At 35.8% G+C, this 14,111-nt stretch overlaps 1 protein-coding gene across 7 annotated transcripts in view; it reads left to right on the top strand.

Annotated features, from left to right (window-relative positions):
• Npc1a (Niemann-Pick type C-1a) overlaps positions 1–14,111 on the top strand; it is a 278,261-nt gene that overhangs the window by 135,284 nt on the left and 128,866 nt on the right. For all 7 annotated transcript variants that reach the window (XR_014131276.1, XM_081756549.1, XM_081756546.1 and 4 more), the window contains exons 2-3: positions 5,819–5,978; positions 12,705–12,905. Coding sequence is in view for 6 of the 7 variants with exons in the window: in XM_081756549.1 (XP_081612675.1) it covers positions 5,819–5,978; positions 12,705–12,905 (361 nt within the window). In the remaining variant the exon portion in view is untranslated. The remainder of the gene's footprint in view (positions 1–5,818; positions 5,979–12,704; positions 12,906–14,111) is intronic.

Raw genomic sequence — 14,111 nt, 5'->3', positions numbered from 1 at the left:
AGGTAGGTGCTAACTATTGTGCAAAATGTATTTTTAAACTGTCAGTTCTTTACCCATGAGGCGATCAGAAAGACCACTTTTATTATTAATTATAAAATTTGCCAGTCTCCCCAAGAATGGTTTTTATTTTGTGCTGGCTCGAATGCATTATAAATTAACCACCGACCATGTAAATGAATGAATTTATAAATAAATATACATTAACCTTTTTGGGATACATACACGATACGTGTGTATTGTTTTAAAGTGCTCATTTAACATTATTACTGCTGGATATATAATACGGACATGTGAATGATACCGTTTAAAAGGTTGCTTTATTCTCAACAGAATGAGGCAGCAACGAAAATCCTAGGTTAAATAGTGATGATGCAGTACCAGCTTGACTGAAAGTCTAAAATTTACGTTAAACATTCCAAAAAGGTTAAACAAAGTTTTAGCTTCGAGTAAGACTATACGAATTTGCAATATGAATAACATCATGCATGTATGTTACCGTTAGCTGAAATGTCCGTTCCTCACACGGGGAAGATTAAGTTTATACAAAATATAGGAATGAGAAATATACACATGTATCCTCTATTATGTATTATGTTAGACCGTATAACAGATATGTATCATTGGCTGCATACAACCAGAAATGAGTATGAATTTTGATCTTGTCCAGTAGCCCCTTGAGGCGAAAATAATAGTAAAAAAAAAAAAAAAAAAAAAAAGTGGGAACTTAGCACTTTATTAGACCTGGTGATCTACCGTATGCAAAATTTGGTGGCTCTAGTTTACTCCTTTATACGCGAAAAACTGGTGGGGACACACACACAAATTATTGTATTTATTAATATAGAAATGTTCATTTATAACGAGTTCCGCCCCATTGCTTCATGTTATTTATAAGAGGAGAACATCAGAAAAAATCCAAAAATATTCAGAATTTGTCTTAATTTTCCAATAATAAAGGATCGTTAAGGAATGTATTCATATGAGTTAACGACGTTCCGTTCTGTTCCCGCGTTAAAAGTGGTAATCTTTGTTCTCATTTTATCTGAATTCCTTTTGCGTAATTTTCTAGGAAATATAGATACTCAGGAAACTAGTTTCTTAGATGGTCTTTCTTGCTGAGTTCAGCAAATAGGTTTATGACGTCATAATTGAAAACTTGTGTCTATCAACAACACAAGCTGTTTGTCATTTGCAGTTGGTTGTTGCATTACATGGGAGCATGTTAAAAAAAAAAAAAAAAAAGTAGTAGTAGTAGTAGAACTGCAAAACTTGTCAACCACTTTTTCTCCACGCTTCGTTTCCTGTCTGCACCCTACTCCGTGTACTTCGGAGAAAAAGGTAAGCAGAAAATCATGACAGGGAGAGAAAATTTCATTTGGAAAATACTGCTAGGACTGCCGAACAATCAGAGGTGGATCTTCATCTTGATGTGAATCCGGACCAAACTATAGTGACTGTAACAACTCGTAAAGCCTGGACTCCACGCCAGGCGCGCACCCAGGATTTTTTTTTCTTGCGAGGGGTCCGGAGTGTGAAGGGGGTCCATCACGCGAAAAGAGAATGCCATTAAGCACAGTCGCCTATATTCCTCTAAAAATAATAGAACAAGAATGTTTTTTATAAGAAAAGAAAGAGAATAGATAAAGCATAAGATCAAAATCATTAGACGTACATCAATGATTTTTCTGCTCAGCAAGTTTAGTTTCATTATAGCCTAGGCTCTACCCTGGCCGGCGAACGATGATTCCTGACAGCTCAGCTCGCGAGGACGACTAAGGAGTGCGGTGTTGCCATGTGCTTCTCGCGCAAGGGGAGAATTGTCTGCTTCCTCGTTGAGGGTGAGTGAAAGTTTATCAATATGCGGTGGTTACCATGGAGACGCGACAGGTTCTGAGCCTAAGATTGGTTGACCTCCTGTCTTCTGCTCGCTCGCCGTGGCCTTGTGCAAAGCTGTCAGAAATCATCGTTCACCAGCCAGGGTATAAGAAAGTGTACAAAGATATGTTCAATTACCATTTTTTTTTTTTTTTTGTGAGGGGAGAGAGGTTTCGGACTAAATAGACTCCGGACGTGGGTGTTCCCCTGCTTTACACCAATCATAAAACTGCTTTCTTTCACGTATGATACCTCGGAAGAATTCGGTACGATTCGTAGAGCTGTCGTCCGAACGCACACTCTAGAGAACATGAAACGGCAGAAGTGCATCAGCAATGTTGCCAAACTTACAAGACATGGCGAGCGGACGAGAAGAAACACAATTTAAAGGACTGTTACATGAACACTAATAATGATTCGAATTAAACTGTAACAATAATGGCAGAAATGAAACAATAAAGGAAACTAAGCTTAGCAGCAGTCCAGCAACATTGTACCCTCAGGAGATGGCCCGTATAGCGCGAGAAACGACATTAGCAAAGTCATGAGCGGGATTTGACGACCGGGACACATCTTCGCGTTCTATTGGATGTTGAAATTGGTGAATCTAGGTCAAGCTTCAAGACTCCTTGCGATCACTATAGTTCCTATTGGGAATCAAACCCGGATAGCTAACCATTTAGCTCCGAGGCAGCTCGAAATAGGATTTATTCGCAATATAGCAGCAAATCAGCAATATAATAGTAATAATGTTAGTTAGTAACAAAGTTAAGTTTGTGTTGAGTGTTCTCATATAGGTTTTGAAGAAGGCAAGAGGAAAACCTTGAATTTGTTCTTGGACATAGGCACTCACGCGATATTTTCCCAGGCTTTGATAATTACGAACATCAACAACCAAAAGCCAAAGAAAGAGAACTCTGAAACAAGACATAAAAGAATTCCTGGTAAACTCTGCCCGAGCCGGGACACTTGGGAACATTACTGCTACTTGAACCATCTTTGATACAAAGTTAATATTAACTTCTTTTAGAGCTCGTTGTTATTTTTTTCCTATTGAAAATTCACATCAGTTTAACGATTGTGAAGTTTTACGTAAACGCCTACACTCGATTTCCCGTACCCCATACTAGTTGAATGGTAATGGAATGCACATGTAAGTATATACCATGCGTAACGTGAGTAGTACTACTGAGTGGGTAGGAGACAATTAGAATGACCTTGAACTGAGTAGAGAAGGCTAGGGAGAGAACCTTCTAGAAGATTTATGATTCATCAGACGAAGAATTTCTATGCATGTTGACTAATACTTGGATTGTCATTCACTTAGAAAGGAGATACCAGCCGAGAACACTCAATACAGCTTTTGACACTGACCATGTCATGATCAGCTTACGTTATTATTAAGTCATATGATATTGACGTGCCTTCCCCCCCCCCCCTTTCGTTCACCATTTTCCCCTGTAACGCAGTTTACATGGAAGGTTATACATCTTACTAATAAACAACATTCGGTTAATTCATTTAACTACTAAAAAATTCTACAATATTTTATCAGTATTTAAAGAAGAAAAAAAAATCCAAAGTTGGAACACATCTAATCATCATCATCATGAGTATTCTGCCAGTATTGGCAGGTTACTCCCTGTAACTGAGAAGCTTCAGTGTTTCATGGTCTTCCGCTAACATAGTTTTCACGTACAACTTCTCTTGTTTTGATACCGTCCATTAATTGTAATCTCCTTCGCCCCTCCCTCTCTTTTCTGCCACCATACCTTCTAGCACGTCCCTCAGATACAGTTCCTTCTTAGCCAATGTGTCAACCAGTTCCTCTTCCACTTCTTAATAATATCTAAAATTGTTCTTTTCTTCCCCATCATTTCTAACACCATCTCATTCTTTTTCCGCTCGACCCAGCTAATTCTCACCATTCTTCCCCATACCCATATTTTGAAAGCTTGCAGTCGTTTTTCTGTAATGTCCGTGTTTCTGACCCATGTAGAACAATACTTTTAATCGATAAATGCGTTTGAACTGAACAAAATGTGTGTCAATGTAAAGGCAAATTCGAAGTTCTCGAGAAAATACAGATATTTTTTAAACATAAAAATTTATGCTACTTCAAGTTTTTTTGATGGAGTACAAACTTTCGAAGGGGGACATACTACAAGACACTACGTCTATTTAGTATTAAAGCAGTATTGTTCTACATAAAAAACAAAACAAAAAAAAAAAAAAAACAACGAATTGTTAAGTGTAGCATAGGGATACGCACGAGACAAGATTTGTGACTGTCTCGTCTCGAAAATGTGCGCTAAAAGTGGTCTCGACTCGAAAAATGTATATTTCTCTATCGAAAGAGCCGTGTCTCGACTCGAATTTTGTCAGGAAAATCCTGTCTCGACTCGTCTCGTGCGCATCCCTAGTAGCAATCTATATTTTCAATAAAGAAAAATGATCAACTCGATTGTTTTGTACGGAATGAAAGTACAAATCAAGTATAAGATGGAAATCCTTAGGCTACATCAATAATTTCTCTGCTAAACAAGTATTAGTTTTATTAAGAAAATGTTCAAATATATGCTGAATTACCATGTGTGTGGGGGGGGGAGTCAGGACCCGGTGGACCCCCACATGGATGCGTCCCTGTGCTACATAACTACACCATCTATGGAGGTGAAACTGAAGTATAGGTTATTTAGCCTCTCTATTATGATCTCATCAAGACAGCAGTACGCAGAATGGTTAATTTTGGTGCTATATCTAATCATAATTAACTCTTAAACTGTAAAACGTACAACTGTCTTTCTCTTTCGCAATATTTAATTACGTTTTGCTATATGAAGTACTCCATATAGCAGTGCTACACCAGTTTAGGCATGAATATATGTAAAAATGTGATTTTCTGAACTTGCTGTGAAATAAATTTTGTCCTGGATTCTGTTTATTAATGGTGTCTTTACACTTAGACATTTAACACACATCTCATAAAACGTAACGGGATGGTTCATATGCATCTAAAGAATTGCTCTGCTCATACTTAAGTCACGCACCGTGATCAGTCTTTCAGACTCCAGTTATTACACAATTCGCAGTGAACTTTTCAGTTTTTGAATGTAAAAGCCCGTGTTGTTAATTACACTATATTATTACTCAATTTCTAAAAATGCATTCCATTGTGTGAAAACTATTACCAGCATTATTTACAAGAGCGTACTGTATATTGTCATAACGTTGATTTATTAGGTTTTATTTTGCATGTTTATTCAGGACTGAGGTTATGAAGGACGCTATTTACCATTCTAGTGAGGTCCGAAAAACATGACCGCGGCTTGAAAGCGGTGCAGTTGGCGGTTCCATATTTCACCATGCAAGTGGGTCATGATTTGTGAGAGGGTCGTGGGTCAACAGGATGTGACTCTGCAACCCACCAACCCACTCTGCTCAGTAAATTGTAAATAAAACACTAATTACCTTTGATACCCACCGTTTTAATCTAATTGATATTACCAGATTTGTTAGCACACCCATTTGTTGTAAGTAAAAAATAGCTTGCAAACTTGAAAATAATTGCCTTGCCAACTAAGGAAAATCTATCTCCTCTACAATTCAAGGTTCACCAAACATTATGCAACAATGTTTGAATAATGTGCGGGTGTATAATCACGTTGCAAACATCTAGTCCCGAAGACAGCGATACGTTGTCTGTTCTGAAGCTCCTGAACATACCCAAATTAGAAACGGGAACTTGAACGGAATATCGAAGTATACGTATAGAGGTTGTTCCAAATTTGTACTAGTACACCGTAACTCCTTTTCTATGGTAATCAACTGGGATGGGGACATGGACACCACAGTGAAAGTATAAGTAATTAAAATAATGCGTTATGTATATGTACGTATGTAATATAGGAAGAATAATGCATATTTCTCTTTTTTGTTACAGGTTGTGAGTGCTTCGTCTGATTCTCATTGTGTGTGGTATGGACAGTGTAATAAGGATGATTTTGGTAGGATGCAAAACTGTGTATATAATGGAACGGCGAAGCCGTTGAGCGAGGAGGGGCACGAAATTCTTAAGAAATGGTGTCCACATTTCTATCAAGGTTAGTTTATTTATTACTCTACTTTTGCATAATAATAAGAATTATACTTTAATCAAAATGTACTATGAGTCATATCCGTTGAAATTCTAATTCTTTGGAGGACATAAGTAACAGTTTATCACATTCAAGCAATGTCAAGAAAAAGTAACGCTGTCGTCGCGATTTCTTATCACGTCATATGCAGAGGAAGTTTGCTGGTTTCTGAATCGCATTATTAACAATTTTCTTTCCGGTCGATTTGCACTGCTTTGTTATCTGTTGGTGAAGGGTAGAAATCACTGTTGAAAAAATAATCACTTTTTATTTTTAGCTACGGCCTTAGACCTTACTAGTAAATAAACGAGTAGCTATTAATTTCATCAGGGCTTGCTCTAGGCAATTCGCCGCTTGTCACCCTTCTTCAGAAGGAACAAATTTTAAAAGCCACGGTTTTAAGTACGCTACCCCATCAATGAGCAACGGAGGAAAGAGAAACAGCACTCGCACTCAGAAACACCTAAACACTACAAATATAATTTCGTTGTCTGTCTTTTTTTTTTAAAAAAATAATAATCTATTATGTTAGTGAAAGACAAAGGAAATGCACCTGCAGAGGAAAGACGGTAATCTTTTTTATGGAATTCAATGTCGAGCTTCAATCTCAATATATCAGTTTACAAGTCTAGTGCAACTAGCTCTTATATTTATTTCTTGATTTTCCTTCTACATCTGTTAAAAAATTAAGGGAAACTTGTTTTCACCTTCAATGATAAGGAACTTATTTGTGACAAAGACAAGACTAGTTTTCGTATCAAAACTGTGATAAACTAAATGGAACAGATGTTCGCTGCTGTTCCAGAATTGAGTTCGTGTATTTGACAGCAATCAAGCAATTCACGCTGGGATTTGTTTGACCCATTTGCTTTAGCACTGTCCATGTGACCTTAAACTAATGCGACCTAAACGATTTATGAATGTAGTATTCAAATAGAAGGTCAGTTTATTAAATTTAACTACCACCATCATGAAATCTGTTTCCAATAAGAAATAGTTATTTTAAATAATATAGTTAAGACAGTTTTTGCCACCCATCAAAACTTGCCGCTCCGTTCAAATGCACATGGTGCACATAATGGTAGAGCCGCACCTAAGGTTGATTATAATTGGACACCACTGGTCTACATCGAGGCAAGTAGAACTTCAGTGATTTATCCAATCACAAATAGTACTCAAAGCTAAAACTGTTGACCACCCTTGGTATAGACCAGTGGTTCTCACTTTATGATAACGCGGACCGCTTGTTCATTCGGAAAGTAATCTGCGGACCCCCTTGCAATGCTATCTGAAATTTCACTTGGTATTAAAAATATGCTAATTAGAATTAAGAGAAAGTTCAAGAGAATTAATGCAATACGTAGTTTATTCTAAACATATATGATTCTTTCCTAGTGAACGAAATTAAATTGAAAATACAATAACTTTCAAGACAGAAAATCATAAAAAAAAAAGAAGGAAATCCACTTGATGAACAATGTTCTCAAATGTGGGGTCATTAATGTGAGGAATGAAATTCTTTTTGTTTTTCCTTAACTGTATTGAAATCTGGAATAAGTTTCGTCACCACCAATCTTAGGTGCGATTCCACAATAAGACTATTTCCCTTTAAATGTTTTAATACTGCAAAGAGCAGAAAAAGTCTGCTCACATAAGTGGTAGGAAAACAGCCTCAAATATTGCAATGCCTTTTTTGACAACTCTTCATACTCACAAGAAAAGTAGGAAAACATTTAGATTTACAAACGTAGGTATAACTTCTGATTGCTTTCCTTTTTAGTAACTGAAAAAGTGCTTCTTGCATAACAGCTGTGAGTTCCATTTTATTACAACATATTTCAATTTTCAGGTGTCGCGGACCCCCCTGGCTAGGTCCCACCGGCCCCCAGGGGTACGCGGACTCCACTTTGAGAACTACTGGTATAGACCATATTATTTGAAGGTCAAACCTACATCATCGTCAGTGGAGATGAAGAAAGTTAAACTGCAAAACGTTCACAATATAAAACGTTGCCATCTATACTACTTTGAACTAAAAATATTGATATGGATGAAAACGTAAATTCCTTAAATTGCTTAGTACTGATGATCAAACAATTGTTGATAATTTAAAGTTCTGAACAAAATACGCACTTATTACTAAGTTCTTCAACTGTACCACTTTGTACACTAATAAAGTGATGAACTTAAGTCAGACCTACGTTTCAAAGTCTTGTTAGATATAGAACTCCATATCAACATTTTTCTGCACTGTTAACCTCGTGTTACCGGAAAAAAAAAGAAAGAAAAAAGAAACGGCAGTTCCAGAAATAAGTGAACAAATTAAAGTGCAGTACTTTAATCCCAATGAAGGTCGAACACCAGTGGTTTTTTTTTTTTTTTTTTTTCTTTTCTTCCCTTAGTGACAAATAATTAAAGGGGTTCAAGTTCCCAACCATATGAACATTGTAGTTTTAATCCAAAGAAGAAAAAAGCAACATTCCATGTAGATGGAAGTTTGTTGTTGAACCTTCTGTGGCATTGAATATAAGTTTCTCAAATTTCTTCTAAAATGGAGATCACTCTTAAGAGTTAAAATGTTTCTACAGATCATCCAGTTCGTAACTCCTTCGAAAGTAAGTGTACCAGTATATGTATATATTTAAAACACAGAATGTCACAAAAAAAAAAAAAAAAAAAAACTTTGATCAAGTATATTTTTTTGAAGTAAGAATGATAGAGACATGATATTTGTGACAAAAGTTAGCGTTCTCTATGGAGATATTTTCAGAATAAAACCAATGAGACAAATCGTAATGTTGAATTTTAGTAATTGTATAAATGGCCAGAAGTATATATGTATTTTAAAATGCCAAATGCTTATAAGCAATTGCGAGGAACAGAGACAAAAATTAATCACTGTCATTCTTAATGAAAATGTTGGGTACGCATCAGTATTTATCGAGTGGAACAAACACTGCATGTTGTTTTGCAGCGCTCACAGTTGTAAAGTTTTATTATTATTATTATTATTATTATTATTATTATTATTATTATTATTATTATTATTATTATTATTATTATTATTATTATTATTATACTTGTAATATTTTTGCTGTAACGTTGCTGCAGAATGCGCTATTTTATTTTAAAATATTTGTTTGATATACTCGATCAAAGTTTGGGGTGCATTTTTTTGACACACTGTAGTATTAACGAAAATTATCTTTATTTTTATAGAAGAAAATTCATGTTAGTTTTTATTTTTTAGTAATTGAAAACTCTTATTGACAGGAAATGTTACGAATGATTGCACATGCCGAATTAAGCCGAGGATATGAAGGCAGTAGTCTGTGAAACTGTGAATCAGACGTGAAAAAAATATTGTATATCGTTAGAACATAAGTTAATAGGATATAAGATTTTTTTTGTATATTAGTAACAGAATGCCCGTTCTTCGCATGGGGAGAAATTCGTTTCATTTTGGACATAAAGGGCACCAAAATTGTCACAAAACAACTTGAGACTCCGAAAACTATGAATTCGACACAAATATCGGTCATTTTCAATTATTTTTTATATGTTACCCACCCTTAGGATTACTAATAGGGACTAAATTTGGATTTAAACGGCATCGGAAGTATCACTGTTCTTGTCGGCGATCGTGAAAACTATGGATTCGACACTAATATCGGTCATTAACAATCATTTTTATGTCTTGCATTGCACCCCCTTCCCTACATTGCACCGTCAAAATGAAATGATAAAAACCATCGAAGGCTCGAACATGATCTATGTTGAAAATTTGATCGAGATCGGTCAGGTAGTTCAAGAGTTAAGTCACGAACATAGTCACTTCCATTTTTATATATATAAATTAACCTCATGAATACAGTCAGTCTTTATAGCTTCTCCGTGGCTAAGCGGTTAGCATACGCGCCTTTTGGCGTGGGAGACTCGGGTTCGATTCCCGGCGGGAGCTCATGTGGTTCGGATTCCACGTTAATCAGTAGGTCCACGTCTCATAGCCTCGCTGGTGAACGGGACGTTAAACTCAAAATAAACTCAACAGTCAGTCTTTATTATCATATAATAAGAAATGTATAGTTAAATAATCTCCCAATTTATCTTTCCAAATAATTACCCAGTGGTGGCTTAGTAGTAGAGTACTCACCTCTGGTGCGTGGATCCCCGGTTCGATCCCAGCACGCGCCAAGTGAATGTGGTGGACAAATACCATGTGCTTGGGTTTTTTCGGGGTTCTCCCGTTTCCTCCCACTTCCTTCGTTTCATTATTATCATACATCTCATAATCATCTCCCTTAGCCTCGGTGCCTAATCGTGCGACGTTAAACTAAATGATTAATAATGATGATGATCAGAACACATGTAACGGTACCTGCAAACAGCACCGACATCAGTATTGTCCACAAAATGGACTAAGAAGTAACTCTCGTAGATATAGCAGTAACATTGACTCATAACTTACGTAGAACATCCACTACAAAAATAAGCAAGTACAAAACCTGGCTGACGAGATCAAAAAGTTATGCAAATGTCAGGAAGTTATAGTAAGATCAACCATTATTTCAAACACAGCAGTTGACTTTGAGTACTGCGACACAACTTGAACAGATAAATGCAAAATATCTAACAAATTTGCAAAAATCAGTAATACTAGACATAGTGATGTGAGGTGGAAAATTTTCCATTTCGAGTAACAATTCCTCAGCAAACATAAAATTGGTTGAATTCATGTAGAGAAATGTAAAAAAGTAAAAGATCGTTTAAAGAATCTGAAAATTTTCATGGCTCACAATTTTCAGTAGTATGTAGGAACAAGTTAAACAATTTTTCATGAATCGAAATATTTTCTGTCTTAAGGCCTATATGGAAAAATTGAAGAACTTTTTATGAGTCTGAAAATTTTCATCATTTTGAAGCAAAAACTAAAACGACTTTTTGTGAATCGGAAAGTTTTATTGCTCTGTAGAAACAAGTGAAAGGAATTTGCATAGATCGGAAAATTTTCATCACGATGTAGAAACAAGTGGAAAAGACTTCATAAACCGGATTTCTGTAGAGGAAAGTTAGTCAGCAACAAATTATAATTTTCCAATTAGCTTTCGGGAACCGGAAAATTATCTAATATTTCAAGTTAGGAAGTAAACTTTTACACAATGTTTCTCTCTCTTTCATCTGCGAGCTCCTTCGTTGCTAAGTGGTTTGCATACGCGCCTTTGGCATGGAAGACCTGGCTACGATTCCCAGCGAGAGCTCATGTAGTTCGGATTTCACGTTAATCAGTTGGTCCCGTCTTATATAATCTGGCTGCTGAAAGGGACGTTAAAATCAACTCAACTCCTCTCTCTCTCTCGCTCGGTCGCTGTGTGTGTGTGTGTGTGTGTGTGTGTGTGTGTGTGTGTGTGTGTGTGTGTGTGTGTGTGTGTGTGTGTGTGTGTGTGTGTGTGTTTTTATGCAAAGTGCAGAGAACATGAGTTCGTAGAGTACAAATATCCAATTCTATTATTTAAAATTTCAATTTATTAAAAGTCATGAATGTTTTTCGATTCATAAAAACATACTCCACGTATTCCTACATCGTTGTTTAGCCGTAAAATTTATTGGTAATAAATATTGTCTTAAAAAGTTTCATGAAGTGAAAATCTAACGATTCTTTATTTCAAGAATGTTTCAAAAACTTCAATGCATTCTTCCCTCAGAATCCACCTTTGATCTTACAATATTAGATTTCGTTAGTTTAATACGCATAAGACGGTTTTCTCATGGCTTTACTACTTTTATAGCTTTACATTCTGCAACATTTATATATAAGTAGATATAATAGAGAGAGAGGGAGAGGGAGAGAGAGAGAGAGAGAGAAACAAACAAACAAACAAACAAACAAACAAACACTGTAAATTTTTACTTCCCAACTTGAAATATTAGAAACTTTTCTGATTCCCGAAATGCAATTGGAAAAATATAATTTGTTGCTGTCTAATTTTCCTCTACAGAAATTGTATATCTTAATGTGCAGTTAATTATAGCGGAAAATTTTCCACCTAACATCACTATACATAATATCCAAAACTGTCCGGATTATGAAAAGTGTTTTCACTTGTTTCTACAGAGCAATAAAACTTTCCGATTCACAAAAAGTTTTTACTTTTTGCTTCAAAATGATGAAAATTTTCCGACTCATAAAAAGTTCTTCAATTTTTCCATACAAGACATAAAATATTTCGATTTATGAAACATTGTTTCACTTGTTCCTACATAGTACTAAAAATTGTGAGAGCCATGAAAATTTTCAGATTCTTTAAACAATCTTTCAATTTTTAACATTTCTATACATGAATTTAATCAATTAATGAATACTGAGGATTTGTTATTTGATCACTGATATTTGCTAAGAACGGAAAATTTTCCGGAAAAGTATATAAATTCCACCTCACATCACGGCTAAACAACGATGTAGGAATAAGTGGAGTATGTTTTTATGAATCGGAAAATTTTCATCACTGACTAGATACCTATCATATGGTCAAGAAGTTCTTTGAAGAACTCTTCAAATTATCTGTACTTGCCAGAGACGACCGTCAGATTATATTAAGCTGTAAGTCTAAACCGAGATACAGCAATAAATAGTAATTTCATAAAGCACACGAGCATTAGTTATTGATTTTTTAAAATCAATTCCTTTTATTTCAGGGAATGCGGACCAAGACGTCAAGACGTGCTGTGATATTGAGCAGTTGCATGCCTTCGATGATAACATCCAGCTGGCTGCTAATTTCCTTTCACGTTGTCCGTCCTGTCTTCACAACCTGGTCAGTCATATCTGCGAGTTCACGTGTAGTCCTCATCAAAGCAAATTTGTTAACATTACAGGAGTGAACACTTCAGACGAAGGTAAGTTTGAAATTTTAATTATTGAATTTGATTACACAGTTGTGCGACCAAAATGATCCTCGGGACATTTTGCTAATTTTTTTTATAGATTTTGGGGCGTTGAGTCTGAAAATGAAGACAGAATTTGTCCATCTCACGTTTCCCTTAAGAAAATCATTATCAGTCTTGAGACGCCGGATAGGGATCTCAAAAGATTAGTAGACTATGACGTTGGCGATGTCCCTAATTGTCACAGGTACACTCATGTCCAAAATTATTGTCGCATGTCTATAAACATGTTGGTGTAGGAATATAATTTGATAACGAATTCGCCCGGTATATCTTATAATGTTAGTATGTGTATAATCGGCAAAGACATGTATGTGGCAAATTTCATGTCAAAAGAGTAGTAAACAAGAACAATAAAACGAAACTAAAACTTCCTTGTCCATTTAGCAACAATTTGTTTTACTCATTCTAATTTTCGTATTTATAGTTCTTTTCCGACGAAGCTTACCACAAATATACATATCCCGATTATACACATAGTATCAGTATTAAAAGTACCCTGCAGAATCAATATCAAATTATATTCTTACAAGAAGACAGTTATAGATATGCGACAATCATTTTGGACATGAGTGTACATGAATGATACCTCGTTGGAAAGTTTTTGGAACACAGATTCCAACGAGGTATCACTCATGCCCCTCCGTTCCATACGCGTAGGGTTGCTAGCAGCGTTCGAAGTGGAAAAAAGCAAAGGCGGTATGTTTATTAGATTTTGACTTGACATACCGGCTATCTAAATGTTGAAACACAGTGAGGTTATGTTGCCTAAAATATTGTATTTCTATTTATATAATAACTGAAAAGCATTGGAGAGTTTCTCTGTAGTTACGACGGGAGATTTTGATTCGACGCCATTGGAAAGACTTTGATCCTCTGCCAAAAAGTGAAAAACAAAAAATATCATCCCCTTATGTTGTATTATAGAAAATTATACACTAAAATGCTCAAAAACTGAGTTTTATATTAATTTCCTGCGGAAAACTCCCGGACCCCCACTCCACTGAGTGGTAATCCAAACCCCCGGAAGATCCGACCCCCACAGCAGACAACCCCTAAATCCACCCATACTCAAAACACGACATTTATATGCTTTAAGGCAAGACGATGCACATGCATAAGAAAATTAAATGTAACACATCAAAATATATATACCAG

This window comes from Thermobia domestica, chromosome 4 (assembly GCF_964235325.1).
Source record: "Thermobia domestica chromosome 4, izTheDome1.hap1.1, whole genome shotgun sequence".
NCBI classification, from domain to species: domain Eukaryota; kingdom Metazoa; phylum Arthropoda; class Insecta; order Zygentoma; family Lepismatidae; genus Thermobia; species Thermobia domestica.
The sequence above is the reverse complement of the archived record's forward strand: the minus strand, read 5'-3'. Positions and strand labels throughout refer to the sequence as shown.